Source organism: Athene cunicularia, assembly GCF_003259725.1.
Source record: "Athene cunicularia isolate RWA chromosome 18 unlocalized genomic scaffold, athCun1 chr18_part1, whole genome shotgun sequence".
Taxonomy (NCBI): domain Eukaryota; kingdom Metazoa; phylum Chordata; class Aves; order Strigiformes; family Strigidae; genus Athene; species Athene cunicularia.
The window spans coordinates 12723887-12742091 of NW_020799123.1; the positions used below are offsets into that span (position 1 = coordinate 12723887).

The following is an 18205-nucleotide window of genomic DNA, read 5'->3' on the forward strand; positions in this document are numbered from 1 at the left end:
GCAACAGGAGCTGCCGGGAGGCCCCTGGGACGGGCTCAGCTCCCCCACGAAGGGCCCTGGGGTTCCAGTCCCGCGCTGGGCCACGGAGCCTCGCGCTGCCCCGCAGCTCCCGGGAGAACGTGCTGCCCCGCACAGGGATCACGGCTCAGCCCCTCCCCACAGCTGCAGCCCGAGGGGAGGGTCAGACCCTCAGCCAGGTTCCGCTCCCCGGGCGCTGGGAAACAGCAAACGGGAGAGCGGGAGAGCTGCCTTCGGTTGCTGCGCTGTTCGGGGGACTAATCTCCAAGAGGGAGATTTATGAAACTCAAAGAGCGCACCGTGTGACATGCAGTTCTCTCTTGAATCAAACTGATTAAATGCCGGAACGAGACAACAAAAATTAATCCTCACAACGCCGGTGACAACTGTCAGGGTACTGATGTTCCCGTTAAGTAAACACAAGCGTTAGGACACCTAAATACACCCATCAAGAACAATCCAGAACATCAAAAAGTATTTAACATACTACTGATGTACAATGGCGCATCAGAAATTGTAATTCTCCAAAACCTGAAGAATTACTTCGCCTGTCATCCGCCCCTGTGGTTCCTAAAAGCAGCAAGATAACTCTTCACTGAACAGAGCTCTCACGTTCCCTCCGCAGCACTCTCAGTCCCTCTCCTCTTCCTCCCCTAGGACTGCCACATACTCCATGTTTCTACATCACATTACTATTTCATTTAAAGCCTGAGATCCTGCAAAATTTTGCAGTCAAAGCAGTAGTGAGCAGAAGAGCATTAGCAGGAGTAGCCCAGCCAGATTTCTCAGCATTTTGTGCACCTGAAAGACTTCAGCGTAAACGCTCTCCCTCCTTATCCCTACCTTCGTATCCTCTTTAAACTAAAGAGCACCGTAATAAGAATTCCCACAAAATCCTGAGACTGTTACTCCTATTTCAGACATTAGTGGAACACAGGAGCTAAATCAGAGGTCAGTGCTGAACAGCAGACACATTCTGATCCGAACGACAATCCTGCCAGCCCCCCGGCACGGTGACGTACTACGCTGCGCTTGCGTCGCTCCTGTCAGTGGGCTCCTACTGCAGAGTCAATGAAACGTTGCAGTAGCTCGTTGAAAAAGGACAAGTGGGTGAAGCAGCACCCCAGGACGCTGCTGCTACCGTGTGCAGTGTCAGGCTCAGCACCGAGCCCCCAGCCCCAGCACTGAGCCCCCCAGTGCCGAGCCCCCAGCCCCAGCCCCCCCAGCCCAGCAGCAGACTGATGCCGCCGGTGTTTGGGCGTATTGCTTCTCGGCAGGGCCTGAACTTAAAAGACTTCCCGATGAAGCAGATATTTCCAAATGAGTCAGAGTCCTGCCAAAGTCTGCTGAAGGACGCCCGCTGCCAGGCCGGCGCAGGGCGAGGCGGCAGGAAGCCCCGAGGCCGCCGGGCCGTACCTTCCGGACCATGGGGCTGCCGTCGTTGATGAGCTGGGCCAGCATCATGGCCACGTTGTGATCGATGGTGGTGGAGTGGTCGGTCCGCTCCGCAGAGTTGCCCACAAATGTTCCCAGCGCAAAGACTGCGGCACAGCGAACCTGGGAGACGCAAACGTTCATCGTTATTTCCCTCTTGTCTCCAGCCTGAAGCCTGCCGGTGGGATTTATCCCCGCAAATGCTGTCTCTGGAAGCCCGGACTACTGTGTCAGGTAAATAGCGAGGGCTAAAGGGAAGCCCATGGAGAGTAAAAACCAAAACAGATTCAGCAAAGCACTGAGTTTAAAGCATTCACAGATGCAGGAGTATATTTAATTTCCCAGAATACTCTGTGACCTTCCCACGGGTGATTTTTCCAGTTGACGTTGCCCAGAATATTAATTAACAGGAATAAGGTACAGGGGGAGTTACGGTTGGGATGTGAATCTCTTTAACAGGAGTGATGAACTCCAGTCTCCAGACAAGGGCTCACAGAAAGGCAGAAGATGATGGAAAAAAAGGAGAAAAGACAGCAGCTCAAATCAGGGTAAACTCTGCCAGCTCACACAGGGACCAGAGGGATCAGACGGCCTGGTGATCCTTCGGCTGCCTTGGCAGGCTGCTCGCGGCGCGGTACGGCACAGGGGCAGCACGTGCTGCCCGACGGGGAAACGCTGTGGCTCCTCCGGCCAGGACAGGAGGTGGAGGAGTCAGGACAGAGACCGAGATAAAGGGGAATCTAATCTTTAACCCCCACACGGCGGCAGGTGCCCTCTGCAGGCCCCCTGCTCCCGCCCCGGCGTCACCGCACCCGGGTCTGTCAGTGCCAGGGGATGCCCAGACCCGCTGCTCTCTGGTGGGGTTTGTCACAACGGTGAAATCCTTCGATTAAGGATCCGTTCTCACACACACCAGGAGAGCGGTTTTCATCCTGGGACAAAAAGTCAGTTGTGGGACCACACTTTGAACGAGCTTCTGATATGCAAAGTGAGTGAAACCCGTGGTGCTTCCTAACTCCGGAGCCAAGGTCTGGGGCTTCGGCTCCACGACCCCCCCGGCACTTCTGTGCTTGCTCCTCTCCCGGGGCCTGATTTGCACCGCCCTGAGGAAACAGCACTGAAATCTCCCTTTGAACCAGTCACCATCGCAAAGCTCTTGAAGGCCCCAGGTTTGTAAGTGTTTCTGTAGCCCTCTGCCAGAATTCTGACAATTCCAACCGGCGTTTACTTAAAAAGTTGGATTTTTACCTCTGGGATTGGATCCGAGAGGAGACTGTAGAGCTTTTCATGAGCGCTGTCTCTCACACCGCACCACCTGGCTGAGTCAAAGTTCTGCCAAATCCGTCCTAAACAAATGGCCACCCACTGACGCAGGAGAGGATGTGGATCATTTAACTGCTCCAGGCAAATAGCAATCAGGTTTCCTTGAAGGCAAGCTTCCTAAAACACAAATCAATGCAATTTATTTCAGATGACAGCTTCCCACCTCATCAAAAAAAGAAGATTATTTCTGAAATTCACAGGAAATCAAGGGAAAATAATTATTCAGTGGTTATATACGGGTTTTGTTACAAAAAAGCATTTGGAAGCAGCATGAAGGGAAGGTCAGCTACGCGCTGCTGGAGCTAGTTAAATAGCTGGGCATTAGAAATGCTTTTTTGCAATGCGTAAAGCCTGGTTTTTCCTCATTGGAAATTTTCCTTGCACCTGTCAGAGCCCCAGTTTATGGCTCGTTCCATACACCCTTCCCAAGAACGCTCGCAGCCACCCAGGCTCGGGCACTTCTGTAACAGCACCTGGAGGGGCACGTGGGGAGCGACTCGTGTCCTTACCCCCCACCTCCAGGCACCGGGTACTGAATGTCTCTGTCACCCCTCCGGGGCAATTTTTCTTTTGATCCACACAAAAATAACATAAAGCAATCTCTGATTTCAGTTCTGCAGTTCAGGGTTGTGCTTTAAGGCGAGCCAGGACACTTTTATCAAAGTAAAGGCACAAGGCAGAGAGGAGGGAGGAGAGCGGGGACCAAAGGAAGGATGCTGGGACTCACCTGCCCAGTGTTGTAGTTGTTAACAATCACAGCCAGGATAAAAGCCGTCATTGTCCTGTGTTCAGCCTTAAAAAAATACACAACTAATTGTTATCTAGAGAACGAGTCAGAGAACAACTGCAACCCATGCTTTCTGAAACATGAGATTGTTCTAAGTGCAGTTTGTATCACATTAAAATAACAAGAGTGGGGAAAGCAAGCTAGAATCTTCTTGTCACCTAGTCCTGTCACTAGTTACACCTGAGACACTTCATCAGGTTGCTGATACGATCCTCCCAACCAACCCCCGTCCCTGCTCCGGGGGAGACACACAAATACCTGTTACAGGAAACCACAAAACCCCTTCGTGGAGGGAATGATGAAAGTTGCAGCGCAATTAGGCTGGCCCTGCACCCAGCCCCCATCGCCACCCCTGAGGCAGCTGCGCTTGGACAACACCCGACACACGGTGCTGGGTTTGCTGTCTCCATCACGCGGCCTGGCAGGACCTTCTGGAGGCCCCGGCTCATCGCCTCCGCGGCGCAGCAGCGCCTGGCCCAGGAGCTGCCGCTGGGAGGTCGGCCCATGGGCATCAGCACCGTCACAACAGCAACAGATCAGCTAAGACAAGCTGAGCGAAGCCTGAATAAAGATGACTTGTCCTTACCGGCATATAAGGGTCTGCCAGAACTGAAAGGAAATACTTGTGACCGTTGTCCTTCACAAGGTCGGCTTGGCATGACTGAAAAACGAGACAAAGAAAACCACAATGAGTACTATACAACTTAAAAATATCTTTTCCTCCAATGATGTACCAGTATTTCACGACATAATCATTTTTTTTGTCAAATCTCGTTTTCATTTGAGAAGCAAAATAAAGCACAAGCCCTTCATCAGGGCCACAACCCAACATCCCTGCAGGAGAAGGGCCGGAGCGGTGTCTCACGCAGGGAACCCTCTGCCACCCTCCAGCCCCACGGACACGGTGTGACCTCCTGCTCAGGAGAAGAGGAAAACCTGACACCTCTGTCCCACATTAACCCTTCACCAGCATTTGAGGGCCACCAAAAGCAAAACTGAGGAGGAATGTGGTTTTTTTGCCGTTGGTTTCTTTTACGTTTAACAGAATGAAAACCGTTTAAGATTGCATCTTCTAAAAGCCCTTTGTCTAACTGTCTGCTGGATTTCCAATCCCACGCGAAGGCAGTGAGGCCAGTGTAGCTGAGCTCTGTGGGTAATGCTGCTCACTACCCTCCTGTTCCCATTCGCGATCTCCGAGCTACTGTCAAACGCTGGGCCAAACCTGTCACGTCTGGGGTAAGCACCCTGACCACATCACGGCCCCACGCTGGCTACCAGGAGCTCTGCTGCGTGTCCAGCCACGCGTGGGCCCTCCCGGCACGTGGCAGAAGCTGCGGCAGATGCTTCTGGGGTCCCCCTCTTCCCCCCGGCCTCACCCACAGCACTCCAGAGCTCGGGAGGCTTTTGGGCGAGGCTGGTCCCTGACCCTTCTTTGATAAATGCAGCAAGCCCTTCCCGCGAGGAGGGAGGTGCAGTTTGAGAGCACAGACATTCCCTCCCGGCTCTTGCTGTATCGCTGTAGCCGATTGCCCTGCTCAGCCCCGCAGCCAGGACGGGACAGCGAGTGTCCTGAGAGGGCTGAAGCACCGTCACCAGCAGGACAACTCCCGGAGGGGGCGGCGCGCAGTAAACCCAGCACACGCGTCTCTTACGCCGAGCAGTTCCCAGTACATCTGTAACGGTGGGGGGCAGAGGAGGAATTACTCATTCCTTGGATATTCATTCTTTCTGTTCTGCCCAATCCCCTGCCTAGGTGGGACCAGATTTTGACACAGAGATTCCAACTCCTCTACACAAACGAGACTAATCGCTGTATTACTTGCTCAAGTGCTAGCGCGCATTAAGTCAGGAGCAGGCAGCAGCATGATCTCCTACACACAGCCAGAAACTGCAGAGCAACTCCACCGTCTTTCAAACCCTGTAAGAAGAATAATGCAGATCTTCCTGGAGTAGTAGCAGCAGTGAAGCACATGGCCTACGCCACGTTTTTGCTAACATACCGAGTCAGGCTTCAGGTTAACATATTAGGGTCAAACCAACAGAAGACATACTACGAAAGCGAAAATTTAAGGGAGGAAATATTGACTTGGCAATCAGTTCCCCCCGTGACTGGGGTTCTATTGTATGCTTCGTGCCAGAGACAGGATCATGTATTTTTTATCAGGCATAGAAGGTGAAGGAAGGAACTAATTGTTGAAAGGAGAGAGAATGGCAAGACAGAGATGCAAGAGAATATTTTATTGCTGAAGGGAGTGAAGATGCTGTTCTTGGCAGACCAAAGAGCAGAGGGAATGGATTGATGCCAGGCTGCAGCTACGAGAGGCTTTCCTGACTTCTGTGTAAAGCTGCACAAAGACCAGGCTTCCTTCCCCCCCCTTTTCATTCTCGGTGTGAATACTTTCTGCTCCTTATAAAAACCAATCTCTCTGCTGTAATGTAGGCAAACAGACGCCACAAAGAGAAGGCTGCTCATCTTCACACTGCATTTACTGTGCTGCCACTGTTACTGAAATAAATACCTGAGGCTCGAGGGAGGGAGGCAACTTCTATAAAGCCAGCATGCTTGCTCAAACCCTCCCTGCTTAGATCCTGGCTCCAATATGGAAAGCCAGCAGCAGTAACACCTCCTCCTCAGGGAACAAGCAGCTACACTTGTGAATAATAATACAACATGACCAAAACAAGCTGCAGGCTTGGTGTGAAAGTTCAGAACTTACATAAAATAGCAAGTTCCCAGTGCTGGGGAGGGACTAGAGTACAGATCTCCTCTCTCTCCTTAACGTAACAGCCGTACTATGTAACTTATCCCTGACAACCTCCCAAGGTCCCGGAATACAGCAGCACAGCCAGGGCTCAGGGGTGCCCTGAGTGCCCACGCTGGTCAGGGAACCCTCACCCCGGGGGGGCGACTCTCCAAATTCCCCTCAGGGAACACGGCACTCGAGTATTTCCCTCAGTCACAAGAAGAGCAGTGGTAGTCACAGTCCTGCTGACGGAGGACTCATCTGGAAAGTAAGCCTGTTATTTATGTTACTTCATTGCTTTAAAAAGTCTGAGAAACGTTTGTTTTCTACTGTCTTCAGCCAGTTCTTTGGAGCAGCAGGATCTCTTTTTCAGAGCCCGGGCGGGAGCAGCAATGACGGTGGGGGGAGCGGGGAAGGAGCCCTCGGAGCAGCGGTGCCACCAGCATGAAGGATGACCCGACACTCCACGGAAATTACAGGCGAGCCTGCTCCGAGCCATACCCGGGGCTGACGCGTCAGCCGTGGAGAAGCACACATCCAACCCAAGCTCTTCAAGAGCAGCTTTAAGATGAATCGTTTTCATTTTCTTTGCTTTCCAAAATCCTCTTAGGATGTTAATGAAAATAGATTTATAAAACTAAACCTGACAATGCTAGATCAACAGTGGGGGAAAACTCCAGCAAATTCAGTATTATTCTCCATGCTAAAATGGAAGAGTTGTAACAAAAACAAACCCCCAAACAGGCAAGATGCAACTTCTACAAGCAGTTCAGACAATTTCCTATCAGCTTGTAACCATGCCTGCAATTAACCGTCCGCATCACTCTAATAGTTTCATATTGCTCGACTAATTGCACCCACAAACCACGGAGTCATACACATGACTATACAAATTTATCCGCAATTACTTACTCGCTCAATTATTTATTTTAAACCCCACAAACAAGAGCTCTGGCTAAGGGCATCTTTAACAATCAGGGCTCAGGTTTTAAACCTCACCTCAAAAGGTGCCAAAATATTACAGAGAAGAGCGGAATCGTGGACCCATGGCCGGAATAACCCATCTTCTGGGGGGGGTGTGTGTAAATATTTCTGTGCAACCACCTTCAACACATCGGCACGTGCGTTAGACTTAGAGAGGGATTTATAAGTTAAAGTCACCAAAAATGACTTGTGATTTATTTCTAGAAAAATTCGTGTGTCTGAATACCACTCTCAGACTGTTCTGACAACGGACAGGAATGGTCTCGAACCAAACACATCTGATCACAATCTGAAGTGAACAAACTGGGGGAGAGCATGAGTGTACTCGTACCTGGGAACACGCCACAGAAGACACGAGTGCAGTATCGGCCCCAGTAAAGATGCAATCAGTGCGATCTGATGGCTTTTGCCTAGAGCACCTCCACCCAAGAGCCAGGAGCTGTGAGATGCCAACACCACGTCGCGGTGTTAACAAAGCAAAGCTGCTGCCACCCCGGGTGCGAAGAGGTGGGCAGTGTCAGCACCGTAACAAGGGGTTCCCACAAGTCAAATCAAATATTGAGATAATATGCTGGTCTCCAGCTAACGCGGGATGTTCCTGAAGTACCTCGGGAGAAAGTCTCAAGTCTAAAGCAGCTGGATGAAGCTGGCGGCGGGGAAAAGGCACGTTGCTGAAACCCAGAAGAAACAGCCAAGCTCAGGAGTACTCACACTGTCCACTGCCAGAATTTTGGCCCAGATGAAGACAAGGAGCGGTCTCAGCTCACGAGCTGAACTTTGAAGCAGCTTCAGCACATACGGGAAAATGCCAACAGACAGGGCCTGCAGAGGCAGAGAGAAGAGCAAAGCCCCGTGAGCAGCTCGGCTCTGGCGCAGAGGCAGCGCCGTGAGCTCAGCGGCACGGAGGAGAAATCCGGTAGAAAACAATTTCATACATTTCTAGTAAAGAGGGGATTCCTGCGTATTTGTCTATTGCTCATTTTAATCTTGGATGTCACCAGATATTTTCAGACTCATTTGGTCCACGGAGACTCAGAGTTAATCTAGCAGTAGCTTCTCCTCGTTACAGCCTGTGCTATTTTATGCTTCGTGATACGTTGTGCTCTCCTCAGATGGGGCCATTTGCTCTCACAAGTAAACATATTGCAAAAGCTCAATAATTGCAGCCTTCCCACTGGAAATTAAATAGGCCTCTCGCCTTACAGAGACATTTTACCAAGTCTTTTCCACAGAATTACAGGCTGTGCTCAGAGGACACGCCACACGTGAAAGCTCTGAGACTCTCCCAGTGATGCCAATCCCTCGCGCGTGGCAGCGCTGGGCTCCGGGGGGTTACCCCCCCCCCCAGGTACGGCCAACAAGGTGTATAAAGCTCCAGAGCAAAGGCCACGCTGCCTGACCCGCGGCTGTGTTTTGATCCTCACAGAAGTTCACAGTCCAGAGGGCTTAAAAATCACCAAAACCCTGCACGCTTCCCTCCTCCACTGAGGGCTAAGCTCTGCAGAAGGGGGGCTCGGCTGAGACGAAGGAGGAAGGTAAAGAAACCCACTGAAAAGTCCCATCACTGAGCTATTCCATGACCAGCTGGTGGTTCATCTTCTTCACTTTTATCAACAAGCGTTTTAAAGTGCTCCTCTGTTTACTTCTTGTTTATTATCTGCACTGGGGTAGCCACTTCTCAAAATGCAGAAGGCAGCTGCCACCTTCCCAGAAGGGTTTATAAAATCCAGAGACCAAATAGATAAAGGAAGGGAAGAAAATGATGCAACCAGTAAGCCAAGAGAACAGATGATAAACGTATGTGCTATTATTTTGTTATTTATTTTACATGACAAACCTTCTTCTTTGTCCCAGATATTTCCTCCTGCGTTGCCCCTTACCGTACTTTACACTAAACTATTCCCTAGGAACTCGTTTTTGTTGTAACGCGAGCGAACAGTTATTTGGCCTTTTTGATTAATACAAACCACTTTTCTGTTAGGTGCGCTCGCTCCGTTTCACACACACAAACACATAAAGCACTGGTCAGCTGTCAAATCTGTGGAATATCTTCCACGTTTTCCTGCCATAAATGGTCATTTGTATTTATCACCTGCAGTGAGAAAATCCAGACTCCTACAAGAAAGAGGCAACAGCCACGCACCAAGCTAACGGCCCAGGGACCCAGGTCCAGGAATCTGCCCAGCAGGTCAAGAGCTCGCAGCCGGTGCACCTGGCTCAGCAGCACCTGCAGAGGAGAGGGACACGGTTACTGACAAAAGATCAACTGGTACTGTGTGGTCAGTGTTGAACAAAAGAACAGAAGAACAAAACCCCTTGTGACTGCAGAGTCCTTGTGACGGAAGAGGACCTCAGGATCGTGACACCGCCTTGGACAAACTGATGGTGTGAACCAGACAGCTGGAAGACAAACCCTGACTGCTGAGAACTGTCACCCCACTGCCCCCCCGGGCCGCGCTCCCCCTCCGAAGCCCCGCAGGCACAGGCGAACGCTGTCCCAGTTGCCCCCCACCTCGCCGCTCCACCTGACTCCTCTGCTGACTTTCCCTCTCGGGCACGGTGGTTCCTGCCCAGCACAGCTCTGCGGGGTGGGAGCGGCCCCTGTGGATTTCGGATGTTCCCATCCCACCACCTGCCCTTCCCCAGGTAAGCAGGAACACGATTCAAAGGTGAGCAAAAGGCCCAGGCTCCCATTACTCAAACCAGCTCCGGAGCAGAAAGAGAGGCTTGTGTTCCTTGGCAAATCGATACAAGAGACTTCAGAGGGAAGCAAAAGGTCACATTAGTCATTAATAAAAGTCTCATTAAAATGGAGTCTGACAACGCTAACGAGGTGGTAGTTTACTGGCTTCTACCTACCCTGGTGTGAAATATTAACAGACAGACTTTCAGTTCTTAATCTCCTTAACAGATGTAAGATACTGGAATGCAACATTTAATCCTCAGTTTAAATGGAGTAACATCCCTCAGCGTGGGTCTCGGGGAAAGAGACTCGTTGATTTAGCTCCCCAATTCCATCCCCTTCTCAGTGTTTTTCCATACTGCCTATTTAAATTAAATTATTTTTCATGTTTAATATTGAAGAATAACTAAACTGCTTGGCTCGTGTCTCGTGAAGATGGATACTAGATACTCAAGTTGGGCAGAAAAAGTCCCAAAGATGACGACAGGAGGCTGTATTAACTACTCCAATCATTTCACCTCTGAGTATCAGAGCTCAGATCTCAGGACAAGTCATAAGAGAAAGGATTTTGGTCATCTTGCCCTGAATTGGCACGAGCCTGTTCCTTAAACTTCCTACAGAACCTGGAACGATTAATCATGTGCTCTGAGGGTGCCCAGTGCGGGAGTAACAGGGGGAGTTGTGTGAGATTAGAGCAGGAATGGAAACCAGGGCATGGGGGAAGCTGGGGCAGGGCTGGAACACTGGACGGGAACAGGCGAGGTGTGGGATGCTCACGCACACTCGGGGGCACACACGGGCTTGACAGTGCTGTTATTGTCTGACCTTCGGGGAAAAGGCTGGGGAAAAACGGCTGTCACTGGAAAGGATTTCCAGGTGAAGAGACAAACCCCCATCTCAACGCTGCCTGCATCCCACAAGAACCTTTAACCAAATCAAATCGTGTCTTAGTTTAAAAGCTCCGTTACATTATTTTCAAAACCAAAAAAAGCCATCAGTCTCTCCCAGGTTTTTATATTCCCATTTCCCAAACTGATTTGCACAATAACCTGAAGGCAAAACTGACACAAATTCTAGAGACTTGGGATGAGGACGCGGGGAGCCTGTGCGCAATTTAGGAACTTTTAATGCAAATAGGAAATTGCCACACTGTGCCACTACGGGCACACAGCACTGCGTCACGTCCCTCCCTGACGTTTATCCATCACTACTGCTAAACAGAAGGTGGGAAACTCATTACAACCACACACACACGTTAAGAGACTAAGCAGGACGCAGGAGGTAATTTAGAAGCAGCAGTCCACATCCGAGCAGGATCTCCTGGGAAATGCAGGAGGGCAGAGGGCTGGCAGCAGCCGTCTCCCCGCAGCCTCCCGAGGAGGAGGAGGAGGAGCTGGTCCTGCCCCGGCGCCCAGGGGTGACACGGCAGGAGGAACCTCCCCGGGCCGAGGCGGCTGCTCCCCAGCCCGGCGCAGCCGCACCTCCGGCTCCTCTCTGCTGGCTTCTCCCTCCTCTGCACCAGGAATCCACCTGTGTCCGACCCGCCCTGTGCACAGCAAGAGTCTGAAATGAGAAGCAACTTCTTGAAGCCAACTAAGAGGCCATTTCCAAAGGACCACTCCCCTGTCCTTGACACATCCAAGCTCTGGCACTGTGGCCCTGGCTCTGCTTTCCCCAGGGGCTCATCTAAAATGGGAAAACAGAATCAGCCCTTCTTAGGCTATGGCAGCGTAGTCGAAGCACTCCTGAGGGATCAAAGCAAAAAGACGCTCAGAAGGGGTCTGGAGACGCACTTCCTTCCCTCTCTGATCCGATGGTCTCCGATTCAAAGTATCTCAAACCTGTTAACAAGCAACCTTCTTCCACTATACAATTCATATGCTTTAGTTATAAGAATAATTACCCTGCCCTACCTCATTTTTTGCTCCAGGAAGGAAAGCAGGTTCCTTTGCCAGGTGACCTCTCAATTCCACTGCAAGGTTAAGCTACCTGCAGAGCCCTCTGGTGCCAAATAATTCACTGGGAAGCAGCAAAGTTGGTGCTGGAGAAGCCTGCCTTTGCCCATTGCAGTGACAGACAGACACTGTACATCTGTTCCTCCAACTGAACTCTCAAGGCTTGGGAGGCTCAGGGAAATTAAGATTTGGTCTTACAGAGATTGATGGTGCTGCCAGTCACAAAACAAGCCGGTAGCTAACAGAGGGAAGGTGAGACTTCTCACATTTAGTGAAAGAAATCACATATCCTTGTAGAAGTGACTGGAACCACACGCTCCGTTAAACAGAAAGACTTTAAATTTTGCTGCCTGGTAGAGAAGAGACCCCGGCTACCTTGATGAGGGTTTATATTTCTGTCAATGCAAACTCCTGGGGAGGAGATGGCAAGAGCAGATGACAATTATAATATGTGCCTTGCCATAAAATATTATTTGAAGTGAGATGTTATATTTCTGCTAGATTTACTTCTCCTTTATACATATGAACTTGTCTAGTCCGAGCAAATGCCTACCAGAAATCACAGTCCTTCCAGGCAGGGTCTTAAGAGACTTGCTTCTATGTTCTTGCAGCAAAATTTCAGCACTGCATTAAAGGGAACCCTTTCCAGGCTGTACCAGACAAATAAAGAAGCCATTTCCAAACTATTTACACTGCAGTAACTTCCACTTTCTGAAAACAGAAGATAAAGTTTCTGCCTGACACAGCTGGCACATAACAGGAGATACCACAGGAGAAAACAACGAAGATGTGCTACGCCGTGAAAAATTTTTGCTATCTCAGAGCAAAAGAGGAGGCAGCAGAGCCTGATCCTGTTGGAGCTGCAAATGGACCACAGCAAGAAGTTTTGCTCAATGGAGAGTGAAGGTACGGGGGAAGAAAAGCACTTTGTCTCCATCTGCCCAGGTCCAGTAAACACGCAGTCAGCTCTAACTAATCCTGAAGGAGCCCGGGTAGTTTCTGTGCCCGAACGCCATCTGGCCGAGCACGGGGGGGGCCGTGCCCAGCCCGCGGGGGTGCCCCAGCCCCCCGGCGGGTGCTCACCTGCAGCACGATGGGCAGCTGCTCCGGGGGGTTGCGGTTCTCCACGCCCATGGTCAGCCACACCTGGAAAGCCGTCAGCTGCTCCGCGAAGAACGGGCTGTGCTGGGGGGCAAGAACAGGAGGGCAAGTTTGGGGTAAGGAAAACAAACCAGCCAACGCAGCGAAGCAAATGGTTTTGGCACCTACGGTCTCGCGCAGCTTATTGTTTCCTAAAACTATTCTTTTTAATTGACACATATTGGTATGGGATTCTTTAAATGTATAAAAATTTTCCAAAGACTGAGCAGGTGCAATTCCCTTTAAATATCCTGGCATTCTCGAAAGCAAGTGTTTGGAAAAAAGAAGGAAAGAGCAGAGAAAAAGGAAAAGATATCACAAAAGGTGTTGGGGCAACCTGGGTAATCTCCACGTGAGAAGCAGACAGAACAGCAGTGGCTTTATCCGCTCTGCAGAGGCAGCTCCAGTCCCGTAGCAGCACACGGTGTTATCTCTGCCCAGTTCACACTGAACACAGTCCAACAACAACGGAAAATACGTCCATCCACATCTCAGCCCTCCCTGGCTGCCAGAAACCTCCCCTACAAACAGGTGGCAATTCAGATGTGCCGGTCTGGGCTGTGAGAAGGCTGCCTCCTATTCATCAGGTTTTTAATTCAAGCCTTTTATTTAGCTATCCATCATTTCTGACACCCAATGACACAGTAAAAGGACTTCATACAGGCAAACAAAAATCAGAAAATTTACTTAAGATATTGAATCCACTAATTAGAGATATTCCAGCAGCGTGGGTAAAAAATAACACGCAGAGCGCTACCGTATTTAATAGACTTTACACTAGAGCCCTAGTAAAGATATGGCGGGGGGGTGTGAACTCCCACCAGCTAACACCTACCAGCTGTACTTTGGTACAACCATGTGTTATTTTACCCAGGCATCTGAACTGCATCCAGTAAATATGAAGGATACTGGCTCGTGGGATCTCTAGATGTAAAGGAAACTGGTTCAGAGGACAGCAAACACAAGTAAAGAGAATACTGCATACTTTGAAAAACGTAACGACATAACCACGGTGTTACTCTAACGAGATGTGATCGTTTGGGGGTGCACCACCCTGCCTGGTGAAAGGGGAGGTTTGTTTGCTTGGTGAGACCTGACATTCTGCAGCACACCTGACGTCCCTGGAGCCCGCTCGAGGGCACAGGGCACAGCAGCGTCCCCGCCAGCGCCTTCTGCCAGCTACCGCCCCGCGAACAGGCTCCAGGCGAGGCAGGAGAAAGCCCCGACCGAAGCACCGCAGCTTCCAGCGAGAGATCCTCAGCAGAACAGAAATCGAGGGGGAAGGCGGCCGAGGAGGTTGAGCCAACCCACCTGTGCGAGCGCTGTGAGCCACAGGCCCTTCTCCATCGGGTTTATCGTATTTTCCAGGTCTGAGCAGGACAGAACACCCAGAGAATAAGCAGAAGTCAGAGCACGTGGTTTATAATGTGCTGCTGAAACGGAAGAGCCCTGAAGAGCTTATCAGTGGCTTTATCCAGGGCCAGACTGGACTGTAAACCCAGAGAGGCCGATGGATGGGTGGCAGCAGATAATCCTGTGACTCACCGGGCATTTGACATCCCAGACACTGATTGCTGCTCCTGCCAGCCCAGTTATGAAACCGCCTGCGCGGGAACACGACGCCCCTTCCCCTGCCTTGCGTCAAACAGCTTCTCCCAGGATCTCCGCTGGCCAGCAGCAGTTAACCTTCCCCGGCACACAACCCTTCTCGCCGGGCATAAATCAAGAGGTTTGAGGGCAAAACACTGATTAGAACACAAGGAACAGATCAGAGATGTGCAACTGTCTGTCTGCTCCAACCATTCGTCACGGCGTAGAGCCAAGCCCCTTCCGCTCCCTCCCAAACTAAGAGCCAAGTCGGACACTCCCGCAGGCGTCTCACGGAGACATTCAGCAGGTACCTGTCCCCTCTCTAGAGCAGGCCCAAGCCCACACAGTATTCATCACACTGCATTCCACAGGGAGGTGTAAGGAATAGCTCAGAAGAGGACTTGAGCCTGGCTTTATGTCTAGCGCCCGCGCAGCTTGGAACCCCACAGCACGCACGTCGACAGCTCTACCCACCTCGAGTGCCAGCCAAAATACCCAAGAAGTTACATCTGTCAGGCTTGAAAACCTGCTCGCAAATTGTTTCTACCCTGTCTTGAATCAATCGCAAGTTGAGAGTGACCACTCTTGTTTGCTGATCTCGTCTAACCCCTAGCGAGCGTGTCCCTCCTCTCGGCCCCCAGACACACAGAGATTTGCTGAATTTCCACTCACTTGACAGCGAGTGCCCAGGTGAGGTCTCAGACTATTATAAAAGCACCCACTAACATTGTTAGAGACCTGAAATAAAAATGAACATAAGCCAGGAGAGGAAAAATTATATTAAAGTACAGCACATACAGTGGGGAAAGAAAGGGGCGGGGGGGTAAAAGCCTTTGGGCATCTTTATCAACCCCCACCCTCATAGAAGTCCACAGTCCTCCTGTACCCGGGTCCTTGGACACAAACTGCAATTGCAGCCAGAAAGCCTTTTGGAAGCTTGATAACATAAATAAAATGCAAGAACGTAAAATTAAGAGAGGATATCGCAGTGGAATATGTGTCTGAGGTTGCACAGGAATTATTATTTAAAGGTTTCCATTCATGAAATGTCAAAGGAATGTCAAGAAAAATCCATTCTGACTAGAGGCATTTAAGCCAAATATAATATTAAAAATTTTATTTTTCTGCTCTCTGAGATTAACTAAAGTAGGAAAAAACCCCTCAGTGACTCATATTAATGACGTGATATCACTGACAGACACCTCTCTGAGCATATCCTCAACCTCTATTTTATGTTTTTTTGGAAATAACTCTACTAAGAGATAATTTTGACATTAAAGTTTTTAATTTCAAAAATCGTGCTGGCACGTTGGGATTTTTTTTTGGTAACTCCACTGTTAGACAAGACTCAGTGCTCGGAAATTTTACGCATCAGGTCTCACACATGGTTTCCACTGGTAGGAGTTCCCTCCTCACCAACAGCTGCGGGCTGAAGCAGACAGCTCCTACACCAGCAAAGAACTTAAAGCTGATCTTCTATCTATTCCTTTAAGTGAGCTGAGCAGACACTGACGATTTTCCGAAAATATAAACCCTTAAACTGCCACAATTTGAGACTCAACAAGCAAATGGGATGCACTGAACTGAGGTTTCAAACGATGGGTTAAACTGGGCACACAACACTCGAAGGTATTACCCAACTTACCCTAAAGGCAGTTCCCTCCTCTATAATGGTTGGTAACTGGGAAAGGCAAATGTCAACTGCAAGGTCCCACGCTTGCCTGGAGAGAAGGGAGAGAGAGGAAAGAGAAGGAATTACAAGTTATCCGTAAGTAACATCAAGGTAAAGTTAAATTCTGATCATACAAGTATGTAGGCAAAGCAGCACCGTCTGACTGGCTCAGAAGTGCTCAACAGTCCCTTTTTTTAAAAAAAAAAAAAGCGTATGAGGACTCTTCAGAGAAGCGGTGAGAAGGCCGAGGCCAGCACCGCGCCAGGCTGACCAGCGAAGCGTGGGCAAGGTAAATGCTCCCCAGCTCCAACTCCACAGAAAGGGCTCCTCACCCAGAATGAAGCCTGCGCGAATGGAAGTCTTATTATATACCTGTCCTCCTGCAAAAATGGATGACACTTTTTTTTTTTTTTTCTAAAAAAAACCCAAGAAAAATGAACTCAAGCCTGGACTAGCTCCAACCCACCATCCTTCAGCACACACACCTCTGTGCATCCAAACCCTCGCCTGCTCTGTATTCGCATCACCCCAGCGGGCTCAGGAAGATGCATTCCTGCTGACAGGCCCTCCAACCCCCAACTCACGATACACCTACGCCACGACGCTAATTCTCCTTTTCCGCATCCTCGACACAGATACCGTGTTGCTGCGCATATCCCCGAGAAAAGGAATTTGGTCTCCACCAATCTAACTCAGAGTTGGGCTCTGCGTGGCAACCTTGCTCCACATGACTCACCCTAAGGGTGGAGGGATGCACACGAAACTAGAAGAAAACAGTTAAAGATTTTGACGCTTATCTACTATCCTATTTGATGGCTAAAGTATTGATGCTTACAATATTTTAGCGTTACGGTTGTAACAGCACGTTCAGTACGTACAGCGGCCAAGGAAGCTGCTGTGCCTGACCTGGTGCAAACAGAACGTGCTAACTGTCCGCTTCAAAACGTTCACAAACTGAAATAAACGTGCCGGGACTCCAAAGTTCCTAAAACACCTCCCAAAAAAGTGAAACAGTTACTTTTTCCCCCAGAAATGATTATCCCTACTCTATCCATAGACGTCGCATGCACTTTTCATTTTAACATCTGAATTCATGCACTCCGAGAGACTCGTGAGTTAAACCACCACCCGCCGGGTTTCTTACACAAAAAGAAACTAATTCACTCTCCAGACACATTTGCTCTTCCATGGCTCGTGGCCACCATGTGCTAACATCAATAGGCTAAGCAATTCTTCTCCTAGGAACGTTTGCAGACATGAGGCCATAGGTGATAATCAATACAGTGTATTTTAGTTACCTGCTCTAATAAGTTCTTAAATCACCCTGTTTTGAGTCAAACAAAGCCTTCCATCAGAACAACTGCCGAGCGAAATCTATCCCATTAGCCTAAGTGGAAGCTGTTCCCAACCGAAAACAATCTCTCCAATTAGATGGAAAAATAAACCATAAGGCTCCTGCATATTTTTGTTTTATGGATTCGAGAGATGCAGCTTGTTTTAGTTGCCCCAGACCATGTCCCTCTGCTTCACAGCATTCACCTTCACTTGACAATATGCTGCCAATATAATTAAGAAGTAATCAAGAGATAATCAAAGTACGGGCAACCAATGCTTCCCACCTGCTCAATAAAGACCCATGCTGGAGACACGGTGTTTGCACAGAGCTGATGAGAGACACGTTCATTCCTGGTTGAGGCGGAGGCAAAGTCAATTAGTGCAAATATAACGATAGTTTTACTTCAAGCAAAGAATATTTCTGGCTTTCGGGTTTCTTGGGAGGAATGGGCAATACCACCTAAAGAAATCCTCTCGAGCATCAGAAAATGTCAATACAGAGTGCCTTGGAGGTAAGTTTTACTACGCAGGAGAAAAATG

The 18205-nt window shown here is 49.7% G+C and overlaps 1 protein-coding gene across 4 annotated transcripts in view; it reads right to left on the reverse strand.

The window, feature by feature from the left end:
* RPTOR (regulatory associated protein of MTOR complex 1) overlaps positions 1 to 18205 on the reverse strand; it is a 150558-nt gene that overhangs the window by 49768 nt on the left and 82585 nt on the right. For all 4 annotated transcript variants that reach the window (XM_026860840.1, XM_026860838.1, XM_026860837.1 and 1 more), the window contains exons 10-17: positions 16304 to 16379; positions 13012 to 13113; positions 9434 to 9517; positions 8002 to 8112; positions 4149 to 4223; positions 3503 to 3568; positions 2701 to 2892; positions 1435 to 1575 (exon numbers count right to left, since the gene is read on the reverse strand). In XM_026860840.1, the coding sequence (XP_026716641.1) occupies positions 1435 to 1575; positions 2701 to 2892; positions 3503 to 3568; positions 4149 to 4223; positions 8002 to 8112; positions 9434 to 9517; positions 13012 to 13113; positions 16304 to 16379 (847 nt within the window). The remainder of the gene's footprint in view (positions 1 to 1434; positions 1576 to 2700; positions 2893 to 3502; positions 3569 to 4148; positions 4224 to 8001; positions 8113 to 9433; positions 9518 to 13011; positions 13114 to 16303; positions 16380 to 18205) is intronic.